The sequence below is a fragment of the Gadus chalcogrammus genome, chromosome 20 (genome assembly GCF_026213295.1).
Source record: "Gadus chalcogrammus isolate NIFS_2021 chromosome 20, NIFS_Gcha_1.0, whole genome shotgun sequence".
In the NCBI taxonomy this organism is placed as follows: Eukaryota; Metazoa; Chordata; class Actinopteri; order Gadiformes; family Gadidae; genus Gadus; species Gadus chalcogrammus.
In genome coordinates, this window is record NC_079431.1 from 17079435 (window position 1) to 17100504 (window position 21070).

Here is a 21070-nt window from a genome sequence, read left to right on the forward strand (position 1 = left end):
GTGACGAAATACGCTGTTTCACGTCATATCAACACAATCCTCCCCCCCTCGGATAGATGCCTCACATCACTCATACATTTGTTTAATACCTCTTATGGGTTTATTTTAAGACTTGGACACACTTTTTAAAAAGGCAAGGCAATGTAACCAAGCATAAGGAAAATAAATAAACACAACAATATCCTTTGGATTGGGCATGCGACAGAACACTTGAATGTAATGTAATACACTTGATATAAGAACTCAAAAGGGGGAGGGCAGGCTGGGGCTGCTTGTTATGGAGAAGGACAGGGGAGGGGTGGGGGGATCTGCATTGGCTTACTTCTGGCTAATGCAAAAGAGGCTCGTCTTCAGGTGCTCCGAAAAAGCAACAAAAACAACGCAAGGCTACGGGAGGTTCCACAGGAGAGAACCACACATCTGAAAGGGGACAAGGAAAAATGGATAGCCCCCTTTAAAAAGTGCTCTGTGGTTAGTTTCATTCTGGGGCAGGGCTGCCAGCTCCCTGTAAACCCCCCTTCAGGTCAGTTTCAATCAGCAGAGGACAGGCGTGTCGCATCAACGCTTCATTAGGAAGGTAACTATCAGCCAATAAGAGGTTATACATGCAATAGCATGTGTTTAACCTAGAGAAAGAGAGTCTTCTAATGCAAAACAATGTAGACGTGGTCTTGGGGTTTGGTTCTCCTTTAGTTGTGGAGCTGAGAGGGTGGAGTGTTAGGGTTCAGGTTAGGGATGCGTGAGGGCACCAGAAGTAGATGTGGGTGGGGGGGATGTGTGGGGACACCAGAAGATGATGTGAGGAGACTTCAAGACGTGGCCATTGAAGAAGGGTCGTTCCACATGGCCGCCACATCCCTGAACCTGCGGTAGGGATTATTTGGGGGAAACAGACATTAGTGCTCCTCTGGGTTTCGGAAAACTGCCTTCAATAAGTTAACAACAAGAAACAGATTCAAAACATTCAAAAAAAAAAAATGGTAAAAAAGGCATGAATATTCTCCAGGCAAAACAATTGCTGGCTTTGAGGTTTGGAAGACCTGCGGAGCCCAAAAGGGCTGCGGTTTTCGCTGCGGTGGAGACAATTCTGGTGTCTTTGCTGATAATAGCATTTATAGGTTCCAGTGGTCAGAGATAATACATAAAGGCAGAAGAAGCCAGGGGTCCAGGCTTCAGAGGGTCCTGCACTGCACACAGCCAGCTTCCCTTATCTCTAAGGAAAAGGCAGAGGCCTGCAGGTGCCTGGGGTGTTCTGGGCCCTATGGAACCAACATGGCCAAAGGTAACATTTCTATTCCTCAAAGCCTCTGCTGCATCCATGTGAATTTTCATTTTCATTTCTGTTCACTTCACACTGGTTTACTGATTCCAAAATAGCAAGATGTTTTCAAAGACATGAATAATACGCCTAATAATTTGACCACGTAATACCGTCATAAATCGGTGTATTGCTTACGAATGTTAAAAATCACTTAAAGTTAAATGATTTTGATATTGAAGAACTTCTGGGGGAGACCTGAATTACACTGAAGTTGGGCTTTGTTCACCCTTACTTGTTAACAGATTTCTAACTAATTTGTGCGAGTGGATGAAGCTTGCAGAAGGGGATGTTTGTGAAGTATTTCTGAAGTCTACAAAGTTTGTCTACATTTTTTGTTTACTGTTTACTAGGGCTGGCCGAGTTTGCGTTTGCTTTGAATAGCCAATTATGAGCTTAGTGATACCCGCCTCCAGCAACAGGATAAGATGTATTAAAGTTGTCAGAGAAACGCCCCGTTCAGCAAGATTTAGGCTTGGCTTTTATCAGACTTTAGATTATGTATCTAAAGTCAAATTTGTGAGAGTAATCCTATAGTGAGATCCCAAATGGTGGTGTCCATCCAAATGTATTGTAGATAGATCAACCTACAAGTCTTCCCGGTGGACTGTATCAACCGGTTGACTAATTTATCCATCATCTCTGGCACCCGCTGACAAATAAGGGGCACCGTTGGTCGGAGATAAACGCAATTTAGATTCCTCTGTATGTCTGGCACATATTTTGAAATTGACCATAAAGTTGACTTTGACTTTGCCTTTGACTTTGATTTCAGCATCCACCTGCTAAACCACAGTTCTGTTTAACAGTTATAGAGGCGGGCATTCTGCTTTCCTCAACCCAAATTATATTCCTTCGCTACAAATGTCCAAAACAAATACAGAAGGGACTTGCAACATTTGTGACGGACGACGAATACACACGTCATCGACGGCGACATCATCACCAAGGGTGAATCACCCTTGACTCTGACGTCAATGTTGCTTTAAATAGCATCAATGAGTAAAATAAGCTAGGGCGGTGTTGGCCGTGTGTGTGTGTGGTTTGTGGAGGACGGATACAAATAGGCTGATAGGTTTCTCTCCCTCTATCCCCCCTCCCCCCTGTCATTCAGACCATTATATTCCAGGGCTTTGGGGTTCCTTCCTGTTCGGTCTTCAGCTCTAATAGTGTTGTGCCTGGTAGTCGCGGTTGCGGTGGGCTACCTGGCGTTGATGAGGTACTGGGCGAGGCTGATGTTGGCGGGGGTCCCTGTGATGGTGATCTGCCGCTCCGAGGAGCCCTCCATGGCGTTGGCGATCTTGATCTGCGCGCCAGACATCTGGCGAATCTCGTTTATTTTGGTGCCCTGCCGACCGATGATGCAGCCTATGAGCTGGAATACAGAAAGATACCGGAAATGCATTTCACAGAGCGGCGAGGACAGCTGAATGCAAAGAACCAGACACTCAATGTTCGGCTTAAATGACCTGTCTGGGCTGAGTGGTCTGGAGGGAATATAGATGAGCAGTGGATTGATGTAGGAGGGGGATTCAATGATTCAGAATTGTGCAATTATGTAGGTCTATTATGGCCTATTGTTCAGTTGATTAAGGTTGACTGAGGCACAATAAAAATAAATATATATTTTCTGCAATAACTCTATTGAATACTTCATCGAAACATCACACTGCCCTTTGTCTTTATAAACCAGTAAAGGCCAAGGTCAATCCCTCCGAGATTCGTAGATTTGTTCATTTCACTAAAATAGTGTAAACTTTTGCTATTTACATTTAGATTAAGTAATTAAACAGACACTTTTATCCAAGTGAACGACAGGACAAGGGAGACTGGGAACAGTCCATGCATACAATGAATAAGTACAAAAGTTAGTTGTTGCATTGCTGGACACCATGGATTGCAAAAAAAACTGACAAAGAGCAAAGAGAACATCCCAACAGAAAATACAACTCATTACAATTCACATAAAGCATTGACAAAATGCAGTGTTTACTTGGGGTCGCCTGATCGCAATATTGGGCCACGAAACATAAATGTTCAAATACAAAGGTATGAAAGTCATGAAATGTCTCATAAATGTAAAAGACTGGATTGCAATCATTCAAAAGATAAAAATTGGCTACACATAATATATCTAGAACAGTCTTCACATAGATGAGTATCATTAATCATTAATAATAATATATAACTAAAGGCAAACCGGGCAAATTTGTTATCACAGATGAGTGTATCAAACTGGGTGCCAATGAAGTTGCTCTCAGGTTCAAAAAGGTTGGTGACCCCTGATCTAGAAGATTGAATCTTGCCTGACTGCAAGTGAAACGACTTGCTTAAGACAGGGAAAGCAGAGCTGATAATCATCAGTGGTAAGCAACAACAAACACAATACGAAAACATCCAACAAACACAATGCCATCATCCAAAGTTCGAGTGCCAAAAATCTCGGTGTCTTGTGCCACCCCTATGCTTTTCTTTTGATCATCATGTAAATAATTATTACCAGAGCTACCTTCTTTCATCTTAGAGACATTGCTTACACCTGACAAAATCATATCGGATGCAGACACACTAATCCATGCATTTATATTGTCTAGACTAGATTACTGGAATGCACTTGTCTCTGGTGTAGATTATTCCACTGCGAAAAGCCTTCAATTTGTGCAGAACACTGCTACACACAGTGTTAAAGTTGCAACTACTTACCTATAAAACCCAGGACGGATTAGCACCATTCTACCTGAAGCACCTTATTATTCCCTATTGACCTTCTCGGCCGCTCCAGTAGCTTGCCTTTGGGAGCTTGCTTTCTCTAAATCCCAAAAGCGTATTCAAATATCAGCAGGTAAAAAAAGCGTCATTTTATGCAGTGCCCTGTCTGTACAACGTATCTGTGGAAGACCCCTGTCATCAGGGAAGCTGACCCTGACCCTAACCATTTAATCAATCATAATTAATTTAGCACCCAATCACCATTGATTATGACACCCATTACACTCCTAACAATCCCTGGAAGGAGGGATCCCCCACTTTGCGTTCCATCTCAACATTTATTCAATCTTAATAAATTGTTTTTCTTCTTGGGAGGGGGGCTAGGTAAATATATATAAATAAATATTGAGCCCTTTGAGATTGTAACTGTGATTACAAACAAGTTGACTAGACTGGTGTGTGAGTGTGAGTGTGAGTGTGAGTAGAGAGAGAGAGAGAGAGAGAGAGAGAGAGAGAGAGAGAGAGAGAGAGAGAGAGAGAGAGAGAGAGAGAGAGAGAGAGAGAGAGAGAGAGAGAGAGAGAGAGAGAGAGAGAGAGAGAGAGAGAGAGAGAGAGAGAGAGAGAGAGAGAATATGTTTGTGAGCACTCACATCATTGGGGATGGTGAGCTCATGGGTGCTGGCGGGGGGGTTGGCGTCCAGACCTGGAACAGGAAGTAAAGCATCTTGGGGTTGCAGGCAGAGCTCAGCTTTGAGAGGTCAAAGTTGAACAAACCCTGTTATTCAAAACCATCATTGTACAATAAATAAGGATTCATTTCTGAATGATATAACATGGTTTTAAACATTTTAATGCAATAATAATGACATGTTTACTACCACTGGTAGTTACTACTAATATCTCAAAATAATTATATACAGAAGTGGAAACTATTTGATTACAAAATATAAAGTCACCAGGCAAAACACTTTTTCCTTTAGGCTTACTTTCATAACACCTTCTAACGATGTAACAGGAACTAGCGGACATGTTGCAAATTGTATGAAGTGTGTGATTTCCCAAGGTCTTTCTGACAATCTCCTTGTTTCTACCCAGGCCCAAAGAAGATTGGTACGTTTTGGTTTGATTTTTCAATCCAGCTCAACCTTAAAGATGACGTCCCCTGTAAAAGAAAATAAATACAATCCCTGTCTCTGGAAGAGTACCGGGTACTACCATCATGATTACCCTGCTTGGAAGTCAAAAATCACACAAGGCTTTTTTTGCCTCAGACAGCCATGAAGTATGACAGAGAAGGAAAAAGGATCTCACAAAAGAAGAAAAGTAAAGGTGTCTTTTTCAAGGATAGCAACCACCACGGGAAATTTCCTGCTGTGCCTAAAGAAATAAAATCGAAGTGGGACATGAGGGAAGGTTTCTAGAAGGGAGAGAAGGGAAGGAGAAGGAGGAGGAGGGGGGAGGAGGAGGAGGAGGAGGTTGTGACCGGAGGAGGGAAAAGGATTGTGGGTACGTACCAGGGAAAGCAGGGGTGGTCTGTCCGAGGGGAGTAAAGGGCGTTTGCTGCATAGCCAGCTGGTGGAGCTTGGTCAGCTGCTGAGGGGGTCAGGAAGGAACAGCAGAGCTGAGAGGTTATTGTCAAAAAACGACAACGACTATGATTGCACCCAGAAAGAGCTGAAAAACTAATAGGACCAACTGATAACCCCAGAACCAGAACCCCGGAATCAACAAAAAGAAAGACGGATCCAAATGAAAAACCCCAGAAGCAACTGGAATAGGCTTGCATTAATGGGGAGACCTTGTTTGACAAAACCGCTGTCCCCAATCGATCTTACACATTCTTTACGACAGTAGCTAGTAAATTAGTCTGAGAATTGCCCGCCAGTTTTAGAGTGTATGGGATGGCGCATAATGCTGGGCTTGGAGTTCTTCCAAAGTCTTTCTGCCTCAAAAAAAGAGAAAAGAGAATGGGGATGCTAGCACAGCATCACTGTAAAGCTATAGGGCTGACAACATTCCAGCAAAGTTTCTTAGAGACTCTGCAAACAAAAAAATTCTCCTGATCTATATCTGTAAGCTGATGACTCAACTCTTTTGGGATCCAATGTCGGCAAGACTGGGGTGGAGCCAACCAATATAAATTATTGGTTGACGGTAATCAAATTATCCTTACATCTAGGTAAAACTGACGGAATTATGTAAGGATCTAAATATAAACTGAGGAGTCAGTTCAAAATCAATGTGCTTTTAGGGAACGATGTAATAGCTGCAGAAACAAAAACCTGAGAAGTACCCTTCATTGTAACCTGTAGGCAGAACACATTGCTGGGAGGATATTGGGTAAGCCGAATGCCAGAATTAAGGTTCTGTCCAGAAGAACAAGGCGTCTGGACAGGAAGTCACTGAGGGTGCTAAACCCCTGCTCTTATCTAGTGCCACTACGTCTACACAAATAAGTCATGGTGTGGAAGCGTAAGCATGGTATGGTAGGTGAAGATAGTGCTGATGGAGCTAGCAGGCCACAACAAGGAGAAAGCTGTGACGATCCTATACTGTCATAAGCTCTAGCAAGATGACAACCGTATGATCAGGAAATTCCAATATCAAATCTCTCGGTCGAATATGGTACCGGATCTCACTCAGTTTAGGAACAGCCCGCGGAAACTGAACCCACTCAGCGGGAACCTTAATGGTGTTAAATAGCCCCAGTAAAAGAGCTACCCTGGACCGCTATGGTAACTGCTGAACCAGATAAAGCCTGGTGGCGGGCCTTCTCCACCTGGGACGTTCTAGGTCTCTATCCCCAGGAAGAGCACGGGGCTCTGCCAGGCTTCAATTTCAGAACACTTGACTAAACTAAACAATTTCATTGATTCTACTCTATAAAGTTTTAATCAGCTGGGCAGTTGGCTGTTAAAAGGCTATCATTCAAATAGATTTTTTGTTACCATCTGAGACTGTAAAAACTCTTTATAAAGTTTTAATTAATTTTGATACCATCTGTTGTTCAATAACGCCTGTATGGCATCTATTGATTCCAATGCACGTATTGCTCTTCTGCTAATTATTTCAGGGAATGTAAATGTCCACCCTTAACATGCTGCAAATGTTGCTCTCCCCAGTATGGAAATGTTACAAATTATATTATGTTTCTGTGCTTGGAAAGAACCTGGGCAAAAAAGCTCAGTTCAAGAGGTGTGTTGACTATAAATTGAGTAGATATAATAGAACAATTTAATGTATGTGTTCATGAATCATTCCTGGGTTGCTATCTATAATGACAACTTTAAAGGGATGCCACCCATTGTCATCTGCTGGTTGTTATCGCCTCCCAGCAGCTCCGGCATGTACCCTAGCAGCCTTAAGCAGTGCCTTGGGCCCCATTACCAGATCAGAGCTTTCCCTCTTAAGGGACTTTAACTGGGATATGCTGAAGCCACCTGACAATGTACTACAGCAATTTGACTCCTTAAATCTCCAGCAAATCATATCCCTTCCTCCCATGTACGACCCTGAAAACCCTGAAAATACCACATTGATACATACTATCTTCTCAATTCAACAATAATGTTGTGTTTTTCAAGGATATTACCAACCAATGTTTTATTGCTTATGTTCAAACAAACAGCCTTTCCTGATTAATAGCAAATTAATCCTGAAAAACAGTAATGCTCAATGGTGAAAATGGTTTATCAATGGTCCATGCCACATATGACCTGGCACGTGGAATGATTTAGTGTCAGCCTGAGCCCCTCTGTAAATGATGCATGGAATATGTTTGGTGACCTGTTTAGTGCCAATGCCAAAAGGCATGCCACTGTCAAGAAAATAGGAATATAAATTGAACTCAGTCCCTGCTTTGACCATGAGCTTGTATTGCTCCTTCGTCAAATAGAAGCTGCCTTGTACAAGGCGGCTTTTTTGGCTTTGCAGATCCCCTGGCTGACTGGCTGGCATTTAGAGAAAATCGGAAATAGGGCTACGCAAGCTGTCTGAAGGTTTTAACCCTTGCTCCGTACTGCTTGAAAAGCAGCTGTTGTGTGTCCATTTTAGAAGGGTGCTGATCAGGCTGATTGGAACTATTAAAGACCCAACTCTGTGCTGCCTTTTTTTATAAAAATATTTGAAAAAAAAGGCCCTTATTACAGTAATAACCTGGATGTTTATAATATTCTGTCTGGTGTTCGATTGGGTTCCGGGTCTGGTTATGGCTGTGTCACTGCAAACCTCAACAGTTCACTGATAGGGTGCAACCTGTTAAATCGGAAAAACTCCTCTTGCAGCACCTCTGTCAGTAAGTGTGTAACTGTAACCACACCTTTTTCTAAATAAATAATTGACATTGCTTCAGTTGTAGATCATCCATGGTCTATGCCCTTGGTCCATCCCCAGATGCAGTACCTATATCACTTCAGGATCAGAAACAGCCCCAATCCTCCCAAACGTCCCGGCTAAAGACCACCAAGGTCATGTCAAAACCCAGATCTTACAGGTAACCCAGAGAACCAAGAACAAGACTAACTCTCCAAATAAAGACCAAAATAAGCTAAAAACCCAGAATTCAAGAGCAAGAATCATCCGTACAACCCCACAACCAACTGAAAAATACAGACAGACATCGAAAAAACCCAGAATTCAAAACCATGCCACAAGAATTGCTATTTCCCACACGTTGATGATGTTCATGACCACTAAACAAGGTCAGGCATCGCCAATGTGTTTCTGAGCAGATGTAGAATCAACATAGATAGTAGAGTAAACTGCTAAGTTCAACCGACTGCCTTGAATGTTTAAAATCACAACCACACTGAACAAAAACAAAGTAAAATAATGGCTGATGATTAGAGTGCCCTCATCAATATCTGTCCAAGAGTTGTTTGTGAATGACAGGTGATTGTCCTTGTAGCTGTTGAATTTAATTTGCTGCCAAGCTTTGTAAGATGACCACACTCCTCATAGCTGATTCTAATCATGCACATTTAACCAAAACATACCAAAACCAACTGAAAAAGACCCAAACCAGCTGAACAACAAGCTGATAAAGCCAATAACACCCCCCCCCCCCAAACCAACTGTAACACCCAGAATCTACTGAAAACTGAAGAATAAAAAAATAAAACTCAATATAAATATCAAAGAACGCTAAAACCCCAGAATTCAAGAGCCCAGAACCAACCGGAAAACCCCCACAACCAACTGAAAAACCCGACAGCCATCGGAAAATACAGAACTCAAAACCGGGACCAGTAGGAGAGAATGAGGAAGAAAAGGAGGTCTGGGAACACATTGTGGTGAAGGACAAGTGGGACACAAAATAAAGAAAAAAGAGAGAGAGAGGGTTGGGGAAAGTGAGGCGGTCGTGGTCATCATTATATTCCCCAGGGATGGATGGATCTTGAATCACATCCTGTTATCATTTTTTTATATTCGTTCATCTTAGTCATCTTAGTTTTTTCCTTTTGGTGTGTTTCATTGAATATCGACCCGTTCAAATTCATGAAATGTCTATCCAACCTGAGCTTTGGGTACAAAAGCCGACAAACCTCATGGAAGACTGCATGAAACGGAGATATCCCCTTCATTGCCTTCCCGATTTGACCACAAGGAGGGAATACGGGAATACCTTCAACACTATTCTGTTTTTCCTCAAACACACACCAAAGATAAAACAACCAGCCAAGTTGACCTTCACGCCACATTTCCTGAACTCCACATTAAGCATGTTTGGGGTGATGTTCCTCGCAGCTCACTGTCATCTCTCAGAGGAATGCGCACACGAGAAAGAGAGATGGAGGCTCCATACAGCCGGCAGGGAGCCGGTGGAGGTAGAGGAGGAGGGGTAGAGGTTGAGGAAGAGGAGGTGTTGGAGATAGCGGAGGAAGAGAAGGTGGTGCAGATGGAGCTGGTGGATGTCAAACCCTCACTTGAGTAATTGCCGTGTCAGCTGCCGCCATAAATGGCATCAATCACCGGGCCTAACTCTGAATTAAGGGCGTGACAACGGAGCCGCAGCCTAGATACTCTCCAGACGTGGACAAATGAAGTAGAATTTGTCCTCGATGGAATCAAGGTAAATGAGGATTCCGAAGGATTATGAATAATGATCAGTGATGGGACAGGAACTCACATCTGGATGCGGTATGGCATATTGTCCCTGAATTGTGTAGGCCTGGAAGGGAAAAACAAACAAATGAAGAAAAACATTAATAAAAGGGATTGGGACAAAACATAGGCCTAAAGATGCAATATGTGAGAGAGGAAGAGATTCCATTATAAAATCACCATGAGCATAATAATAAGTGATACATTGTTCCCATTCATCCAAACATTTTAATATTTGAGTAATGTGCCATTATGTGCTCCTTCAGTGAGGACAAACTAAAGAAAACTTTTGGATGTGTGGTGTCCTCGAGGTTAGTAAGGAACGTTGACTCGTCATAATGAAAAGTTGAAATCGGGAAACATTAGGGCAAATGCAGTCACCGAAAATAGTGGCGGGAACGCAGTGGTAAATTCAGTAAATTATTTATAAGGAGGACACCTCTACCTGGCTGAATAACTTGTTTATGCGTCACAGGAAGCGTGTAAATATGCTTATTTGAGGGTACTAATAGAATCGCCAACGGCTGCTCCTTTTATGCTTACTTTCTTTTCCATTCCTCGCCCCCCCCTCCTCCCCTCTTTAATGCACTTCAGTGCTTCTCAAAAGAGAGGGAGAAGGGAGAGAGAGAGAGAGAGAGAGAGAGAGAGAGAGAGAGAGAGAGAGAGAGCGAGAGAGAGAGAGAGAGAGAGAGAGAGAGAGAGAAGTAGGGGGGGGACAGAGAGTGGGAGAGGGAAAGAAAAGGAGAGGGAGAGGGAGGGATAGAGAGAGAGAGGAAAGGAAGAGAGAGAGAACGAGTGGGAGAGAGAGAGAAGGAGATGGAGGGAGGGAGAGAGAGAGAGAGGGAAGGAGAGGGAGAGAGTGGGAGTGAGAGAGAGAAGGAGAGGGAGGGAGGTAGAGGGAGAGAGAGAGAGAAGGAGAGGGAGGGAGGGAGAGTGAGAGAGAGAGAGAAGGAGAGGGAGGGAGGGAGAGGGTTAGAGAGAGAGAAGGAGAGGGATGGAGGGAGAGGGCGGGAGGGGGAGAGAGAGAGAGAAAGGGATCGGAGCTCAATGTTAAACTCAATTGAAATAGCAGAGTATGTGGTTAATTCTGCTGAAGAGCAAATTATTTTTTGCAGGTAAGGGCCTAACTCTTGAGTTGGAAGTTAAAGAGGAACCATCAGGATCGCATATTTTCGAATAAAAGAGGGAAGAGTGTTGTGAAAATCACTAAACTTATCCGTAAACTAAACAGCCTCTACCCCTATATGTTACTATTTCAAACTTTATGTCTACTGTTATCCATCCTTAATCTTAATCAAATAGGGAACTGTCTCGAACATTGACCAATAGAAACTAAACCTAAACCAATCAAGTCCCAATGGTCTCTCTGGGTTGCATAGGTTCAAAGTGGAAGTGGAAGGGCACCAGGTTCATGTAGGGGCTGATGCTTCAGCACCAGGCTCATGTAGGGGGCTGTGGGGGCGGCTGGGGCCTGTGCCCTTACCTGGCCACCGGAGAATATGACCGGGGTGGAGGCGGGCTTTGGGCGGTACGGTATGGTGGCTCCCTTCGGAGGGGACTGTGGGAAGAATGGAGCAGAGCGATTAGAACATAGCAATGGCAATGACAAAAGAGCTTCCTAAGCTTGTCTTCAGGTAAGGGTATAACTCACTAAGTGAAGGATGTGTTAAGAAAAACACAATACAATGACAAAGGCAATGCTTATCGATTATTTTTTATATGTTTTAGTATGCCTCACACAGCCAAGAGATCCCTGTCAATTACATTACAAATTAAGATGTTAAATGATTCAATGGGCCAACGTTCGCATGCTAATACAAGATGCTTAAAGATGAAAAACTATTATTTAAAAAAATCTATCGATAGCTTTTTTTAGCAACAAAAGAAAATGCGTCTTTTAGTATTAGAGCGCCGATGACGTCCCTGGCATGGTAGGACTAGGTTGTTGCTGCAGACACGCGAACATCTTCTACACTCCACGGCGAAAAATAGTGATTTTAATATGGCTGGTTACGCGTTTGAGCCTGTGAGGGACATGCCTGTAGGGTCCGACTGCCACCCAGTGGAGCTGGCACCCGGTGCCATCCAGCTCCACCTTCGGATCGTGTGGGTGTGACTGTTGTGCGTGTGGGTGCTGCCGGAGCATGGACACTGCCATTGAATCGGTCTGCTGCCGAGAGGTCCCGGTCAACCTTGACCATCTAATGGTGGGATTAGGTTGCATAACCATGCATAACCAACCATCCATACTACTATGTATCCCCACATCACGACTCACTACAATGGGTGCCCGGTCATTCAGCTGTTCAGCACCCAGGCTCTGGAACTCCCTCCCCCCACACATAAAACAGTCAGACACCATTACAACCTTCAAGTCACAACTCAAAACTCACCTGTTCAAACCCGCACACAACGTCTAACTGATCACTGTTTTGATTGTTTGTTTGTTTTGTTTTGTCTTGTTTTTGTTTTATTTATTTTTTATTTTGTATGTTTATTTTATTTTATTTATTTTTTTTCCACAATGTCTTGTTTTTTTTAAACGATTTATGATGACTATATGCTCTGTAAGGTGACCTTGGGTGTCTTGAAAGGTGCCTCTAAATTAAATGTATTATTATTATTATTATAGGGCATTTCGGATGCTGTGCGGCGAGAGACAGGTTTTGGAAGTGGCCATGCTCTGTCTAAGGGACGTCCGAGCGGAGACACTGGAGCGCCCCATAAATAGCAACCAAGTAACAAGGCGAAAACAATCTTTCCCCCTCCATTTTCCTTTGATGCGTTTCAGGAATATCTCTGTATATAAATATATAGATATATAGTGTTGATTTAAGGAGCCAGTGAACCCACTGTTTCAGCCGGAATTCAAACACTGAGATATAGAAAACTTGTTTTGGGCAGAGAGTTCTAGTATTAAGAGTATAACATTTACGTGTTATTCAGGGAAATCATGGTTTTGAAACCTGTTTTCTCTAAAATACAGTCTTATTTGACTAACAGTGACAAAATGGCATATTACTATAGTCAAGATCATATAATGTATAAAAACAAGTTTTAAAGAAAAAAGAAAAACAGTTTTTTTGGTTCCCTGGTTCTATAAAAAATAATAATATTTTATTTATTCATTCTCTCTACAGATTCATTCTTCAGTTAAATGACTGTATGCATAGCAACAGTGTGTTATTCATAGCAGCGGCCTGCTTTTCAGAAGCAACAAACAGTAAATTGCCATAATTGACCAATCGGATTTGAGTATCTAACCAAAGCGTGTTTTAATTATGAATAATGATCAAAGAAGCAGCGGAAATCATGTCCAAGTGCCTGCGTTTAGTGCACTAATTGACAGCTGTGCTATTCAAGGAACCTGCTATAACTATAATTACATCCATCCAACCAGCAATGATCACCTTAAAGACGCAGTACAAAAGCCAAATGAATAACTTATAATAAATACAGTAAATAACTGAAGACATGTAGATATCGCCAACCAAACCGACAGACAGAGCCAGACCCACTCAATCTTAATCTTAAAAGTTCTTACTCTATTCTATTCCATTCTATCCCTTTGCTGCTTGTGTATATTCTAAAGGTAGAGACTAGAGTCTAGTCTCACTGGCAGCCAGACACATGACCTGGACGTACAGACAGACAGCATGTAGATAATGGACAAGAGTAGAGCACGGCCCTACCTCCAGGATGACCACGCAGATCTGCTTGACGCACTGGATGATGGCCTCTGGCGTGCCGGAGATGGTGACGGCGCGCTCGGTGGAGCTGGGCAGCATGTCCCCGGCCACCTGCACCTGGGCCCCCGTCGACTGCAGCCAAGGAGAGGGTAGGGTGTGTTGAGTTTTGTAAGGTGTATTAAAGAGTACGATTTAGGAGCTATTATTTGAGTGTCATTTGTTAGAAAGGCCTCAGCCATCCTGCTAACAGTGGGTGGAATGCGCGGAATGCATGACTGTATAAAACCATTTCTATTTTAGAACGCTCCCAGCTTATTTCTGAGCACTCAGGACATCTCTTCTTGAAATCATGTGTGTGTGTGTTTGTGTGTCTGTGTGTGTGTCTGTGTGTCTGTGTGCATGTCTGCTTGCTTGTGTCTGAGTGTTTCTATGTGTGTTTCTGTGTTTCTGTGAGTGTGTGTGTATGTGCGTGTTACTGTGTTTGTGTGTGTGTGTGTGTGTGTGTGTGTGTGTGTGTGTGTGTGTGTGTGTGTGTGTGTGTGGGTGTGTATTTGTATTTTTCTGTGTGTGTTACTGTGTGTTTGTGTGTGTGTGTGTGTGTGTGGGTGTGTGTGTGAGAATGTGTCTGTGTGTGAGGTGCCTGATTGTGCGTTTTTGTGTGTAAAAGACGGTGGGTGTCAGGTGGTTATGAAGGTTTTTGGAACTTCAGCAGCATAAAAACATCACATTACTTTTTTTCACATTGACCAGATGTGTGTGTTTGTATGTGTGGTAGAGTGTGCCTTTGAGTATCTGTGTGTCACTAATATAAACAAATGTACTCTTATGTACACCAAGTCAGTTCTGTCATTCCCTCACTGCCTTTATTCGACTAATTATAACGACTAATTCCATCTTCTTCACGGTCTCAAACACCGCAGCGTGAACCTCTGTATGTCGGGCTGTGGTATCAGTGGATGGGGACACACCACCTGATGCCAAATCTGCACCAGACTGAGCCGCTCTTCCTACCAGGGTAGGTACTCCCATCCACGACCTTCACATCATTACTGAGACCGGCTGTCCTTAGCTGTCACCATCACCGCCACAGCCCGCTCCTGCAGGTTCATGCTGTGCGACATCGAGGGGGATACGTCCGTTCCTCACCCACAAGGCCACCCAGGTTATGGACCAGGCTCTTGTCATCTTACGCTTAGACTACTGTGACTCCCCTTCTGGCTGGTCTGCCTGCGTGTGCCATCCAGCCTCTGCAGCTCACCCAGAATGCAGCAGCACAGCACATCTTCAACACACCCACGTTCTCAAACACTACACCGCTCCTCTGCACGCTGTGCTGGCTGCAGGTGACTGTTTGAATACGATTAAGCCACTGGTACTAGCCTAAAGTGCTGCGAGTGTCTCAGGTCAATCCTACTTCCAGGACATGGTCACCCCATACCCCCCCCCCCCCCCCCAGCCCTTTCCACAATCCTCAATGACTGCCAACGGGCTTGCTCCCTCACAACGACAGATCCCAGCTGCTGCTTAACACAATCCCAAATGTTTTCTGTGCTGGCTCCGTTGGAACGACCTCCCCACTGATATCAGGACAGCAGAAACCCTACATGTCTTCTGTCGCAGACTGAATAGAATCTGAATATGTTCAGACTGCATCTTGGCCCATGACATTTTGTTTTCAAAATCCTTTCTCTATCTCTTAGTTCTAAATCGTACCACTTGAAGCAGTAATCTTATTGATTAATTGGTTGTACGTGCATGATTCTTGCAATTTCTGGATTGTATCTCCGTTGTTGGGTTATCTAACCATAATTAAACCATGTTGTAAATCAGTTTGGATGAAAGAGTCAGCTAAATACATGTAATGTGATGTAATAATAAAGTATTTGAACTTCATTTGACGTAAATTCATTATAAACTAGCCTCGGAAAGGCATAGCAATGGCTTTCACTTTACGCCGAGCCATTTTACTCAACAAGCCAGAAGAAGAGGGTTGTTATGATCACAACGGTCTCCTCCCACACCTCTCTCATCTCCTTGATCTTGGAGCCTCCCTTCCCGATGAGGGATCCACACTGGCTGGCAGGCACCACCAGCCGCAGGGTGACCGGCGGCTTGCTCGTGGCCGGGCTGTTGCTCATCGAGTTGATGATGTCCTGGAAGAGACAAACAGTAGATATAAGCCCTTTTCCTCTGAATACATAAAGTTAAATAAATATATAATTGCACACAATAAACTGCATTTTTTGCATGAAAAATGCATACAAAATAAAAGCAATTTTCAATAAAAGAAAAAAAAAATAATAATAATAATAATGTTGTAGTTATTATTTACTAAATATATAAAAAATATTCTATTTAGTATTATCTGCTGCCAGGTGACCCAAATACGCTCCCCTCCAGATGAGCTGCCATTAGTTGGGAGCTACACTGGTAAAGATACATGAGAAAGGAGAGAGTCTTTTCCAAAGGGATTTTTAGCTACATGTCATTAAGGAGTGGGTCGATACCTACAGGTAGACTCTGGACATTGGGATATAATTGGGCAAAATAGACATTGTCTTGCATTGTTATTTTTCGTCCTTCAAGTCTTTGATCATGTCTGATTCATGGCAAGACATATGCAGTGATGAAGACATATTTTGTTTTGTTTGTATATGGTATATGTAATGTTGGGTGTCGTAACTTTGCCAACTGAATACTGTTTTAATAACCTGGTCAGTATGTTGCCTAATAGCCACCTGTGTGGGTATTTTCTGTTGTGACTATGGTTGTGAAATTCACATTTAAAGTGCATAATGCAGCTTGTATGCATTACATTGTCTAAAAAGTAATCAAACTGTACTATTTTAGTCAGAATGTGAAACATACATTATTTAGAGTACACAGTTTCGACACATTATCTAAGAATACAAATATTAAAAATAATTATACATTGTATATTGCACCTTTCATTGTTGGACAATTTCAAGGTGCTTAACAGCGCATCTAGATTAAAATTATTTAGAATATAAGCGTTATGTTTGTACACACAATGTTTGTTTGGAGTGCAGTTTATTTCGAAGGAAAATATTAAAAATTCACCTTCTGCCAATCATCTGTCTGCTGAAATGGAAGATTGTGGACATGCACAACTTTACGCGTGAGGATGCAACAATTCTACTACTGCTACAACCACAACCACACCTTCTACTACTACTCCTACTACTACTACATAGAAAAATACATTTGAACTATGATTGCTTCTAAGAAGTTTTACTACTGCAAGTTATGCTACTACTATACATACTATACACATATTTTTTCACAGCAATGATGTGTTAAATTGAAACTGAGCAAACAACTAGAATTGTTGGACACATAAAGACGTTCCCAGAGCCTCATGTGCAAGGATGACTCGAAGATGGATTGAAGAACACGGTGGGGACACTTTCAACAGTGACCATGGTGACAAGACATTGAAATAGTTACGCTACATCTGGTTGAAAAAAAAATGTCTCCTCAAAAATAACTTGTCCTTGTTCAACTGGGCACAAGCATACCAAATTCAATTCAATTCAATTCAATTGTATTTGTATAGCCCTTAATCACCATTACAGTCTCAAAGGGCTTAACAGGCAAATATTTATGACACCAAATGAAAATGAAACATTTTGCCAAGTTACTAAAAGGTTGGATTGTTCTGGGTTTGAATCCCAACCGGCCCAGTATAACCTTTAGGGGTCGTCGAGTAAGATGTCTAACTCAACCTACTTATCTGGATTCACTGCAAGTCCCTTTGGACTTGCAGTGAATCCACAACCTGCTAAATGACTCAAATCGGTACATTCAAACACCGTAACAACTCTTTCCCTTTCACTAGACTATGTGCTTTGGAAACAAAGTGCACTCATTACAATATTTGAAGGGCTGGGCTCCACCAAAACCAAGGTTTTTTGTGTAAGTCGTATGGCAAAGTACATAATACTGTATTCTGTACACACACAATATATAATCTGTATTTTTAGCAAAAAAAATACAAACATCCTCTGGCACCTCTTCAAATTTGTAGGCGATCATGGCAAAGGCCTTGAAGATGGCGTCGGTCGGTCCGGTGATGGTGACTATCCGCTCTGGGCAGTTGCCCTCAGAAATGTTGATCCTTGCTGAGCTCTGAAAGCAAAACAATCCGGAGAAATTCGGAAAATCACATAAAGTGACTGGATTTGACCATCTTTCAAAGTTCTCCCTGTAGCGATGTCTCTCTCTCTATAATTACATTGGGGAGCACTCATACAATATTTAGACACACCTTTCAGTCTGTAAATAACACTTTAAATGTGTTTCTATCAATGACTGAATATTGTATAACATGTTAAGGCCATGCTGGTTTGAACAATGAAGCCCACCTCCTCACGCATCTTCTTCACGGTTTCTCCTTTCTTTAGAGTCCAAGACAGAAAAGAAAAGCGCATGATGTAATTCCATCACTTATTCAACAAGCGCATTTGTATTATTCTGGATGAAACTGGATAATCCAAAAGAAATACTCCACCTTTCCAATAATGCTGCCCACTTCCTGCATGAAAAAACCCAGAAGGACAGTTATGAATAAATGCTGTTTTCTTTCACTCCCTCAGATTTCTTAGACGTGGAACATTTGCAATACATTTCCATGTTAGCGCGTGGGTAAACAGACAGGCAGAGGTTAAGAGGCTGTGCGGTCTATCTCCATGAATGTAGAGATGAGCCGCAGCTGCCGGCGCGCTGAATCCTCCCCTGACCTTTGCTCAATGAGCATATAGAGCAAAGGTCCGCGCACGTCAAGAGCGTGCGCGGAGCGGACCCACACAGCGCAGCAGAGCGTCACAATTGATAGCATCTGGCTTATACGTTGGCACGCGTGTGCACACACACGCACACCAACGCACACTCGCTTGCTCACACACACACACACACACACACACACACACACACACACACACACACACACACACACACACACACACACACACACACACACACACACACACTCTCACACACACCCAACCACACTAAGCAGAGGCATTACACGCTACACACTGAGCGTTTCAGAAGATACATTAGCTCATTCAAGTAAAAGGCTAGATACACTGTACACTGTATTATTTTCTTTTTCGCCCGGACGGAAGATCCATTATACACTGATGCAAGTATGTAACACTGTAACAAGGGAATGCTTTGTTCCTGTTTAGCATGGCGTGTGGCTTAAGGTTGAATCGTAAAGGTTGAACCGCGGGTACACCGTGGGAGCTCTGCATCGAAGTCCACGGAGACCGTAGGTCACACGAACCTCTACGCAAAACATAAAAAAAAAAAAACGACGACCACAGTCTTTGTCTTTCATGCCGAGTTCCCCTCTGCACGTCATAAAGGTCCCGAGCAGACCCTGTAACAGTCAGGTGGTACTCTGAACGCTCTGAATCAATGAGGCAGAACCGTGAACGCGAGGCGCGAGGCGCGAGGCGGCGGCACAGAGGCCCGGCGAGGTCCCAGTGGGTTCCTGTTCAGAGCGGTAAAGCACGGAACGACCCCCCCCCCCCCACCCCATGAGGCCTTACCTTCCCATGCATTAGGAGGCGGATGGTGAGCGTGACGTTGAGGCCCCCCTCGGACTGGATCTTGGCCGGATCCATGCTGGGAGGCGTGGTGGTGGGGGGGGCTGGAGGAGTGGGGCGGGAGGGGCAGGGAGGGGGGAGGGGAGGGGGGTCGGGGAAAGGGAAATACTCAGGAGGGAAGGGAATGGGATTTTCGCCGCAGCAAGCCAGTCACCTTGAGGAAGAGAAGAAGGACACGTCGACATGAAACACATGCTAGCATGCACACACGCACATAGACACACCAAATTATGAATGATTCAGTGTGACAGAATACCCCAGCAATGTTTCCTCATCCTACAGGGAAATGCACTGATAAAAGCAACAATAATGAGAGATTGACGCGTTCCACTCAATTCAATTCACTCTTTCTTACAGGACACTGACATAAATGAGGAATCAAATCTGATGAACGCATGTATATTGGCCATTTTACAATTCAGCGGATGCTTTTATCAAAGCGAGTAACAGTGATCCCGGATTCGTTTTACACTTTAAGGAGCGAGTAGGGCTTCGGCAGTTTTCTAACAGATGCCTGTGTGTGTACCCTAAAGTTATAAATAGCCCAAGCTTTTTAAAATCTCAGGGATAAAACATATTTCACCACTAGTGCCTAATCTTTCCCTGAATCTTTCCCTCCCCATTCATTGTCATCATGCTGTGAATTATTGATTATATTATACCATCATATCATTTCATTCATAATTTCACATAGCGCAAGCTATTCAATAACAGACAGCTCAATAAATGTTATTTTCATTAAATCCTCTTCCACCAGTGCAAGGCAGAAAATTCTTGTCCAGACAAACAGCAAGGTCCCATGGCCTACACTTGCTAGCAGATGCTTTTATCCAGAGAGAATAATTGTATTTTTTTTCCTGATTAGGCATTAGGTAAGGCATTAAGTATCATTAGGCCTATGGCTTCATATGATGCCTACAGGTAGACTGGGGCCATTCCAGATCAAAGACAGACCATTCCGGCTGGGAGTAAAACACCATAACCACTAGACTATTCTATTCCAACTCCAAAACATGTCCACCCATTTCTGAAAAGTACAAAGATACCCCAGGGTATTTTTGCAATGGCTAATATTACAAGACAGCAGCATGATATCGTACACATCGTGAAGACTTAGCATAGTCTGCAGCCTGTGGGCCAAGCCACTCCCTATCACTCTCATTCACATTCCTGAAACAAACTATTCTTGGAGGCGGCATTTCCTTGATGAATTGTTTTCGAATGACCATATGCAAACAACACTGTATGTCCATGCTACACCCTGCAGGGGCGTCCATTTTGGAGCTAAGTAGGTAAAGAGCTAGGCATGCTGCTGGTTGAAGGTATTCAGCATTTTACAGATGATCCGAAGGGGAGGCAGAAATGGAGTTGGTGGTTACTATGTACAATATACCTCTATATTGAGTTAAGGGCAGGAGGGCGCGCGTGTGTGTGTGTGTGTGTGTGTGTGTGTGTGTGTGTGTGTGTGTGTGTGTGTGTGTGTGTGTGTGTGTGTGTGTGTGTGTGTGTGTGTGTGTGTGTGTGTGTGTGTGTGTGTGTGTATGTATGCATGTATGTACTGTATGTATCAAGTACTTGTAGGTGGACACAACCTCGATTTCATTACCTTGAGATGTTAA

General features: G+C 43.2%; 1 protein-coding gene across 2 annotated transcripts; it reads right to left on the minus strand.

Moving 5' to 3' along the window:
• Positions 1 to 275: 275 nt before the first annotated feature.
• pcbp3 (poly(rC) binding protein 3) lies at positions 276 to 19469 on the minus strand. Of its 2 annotated transcripts, XM_056579757.1 has the most exons (12): positions 19395 to 19469; positions 18350 to 18373; positions 18204 to 18236; positions 17851 to 17967; positions 15840 to 15971; positions 13822 to 13950; positions 11613 to 11687; positions 10155 to 10196; positions 5542 to 5620; positions 4678 to 4730; positions 2524 to 2693; positions 276 to 864 (listed from the first exon to the last, which is right to left on the minus strand). In XM_056579757.1, exons 1-12 carry the CDS (start codon positions 19467 to 19469, stop codon positions 810 to 812), a joined length of 984 nt encoding a protein of 327 aa, XP_056435732.1. In that variant the 3' UTR covers positions 276 to 809. The 2 variants fall into 2 exon arrangements, with proteins under 2 accessions (XP_056435732.1, XP_056435733.1); XM_056579758.1 differs by lacking the exon at positions 276 to 864 and having other exon boundaries at positions 2520 to 2693; positions 5542 to 5617.
• Between the last annotated feature and the right edge of the window lie 1601 nt (positions 19470 to 21070).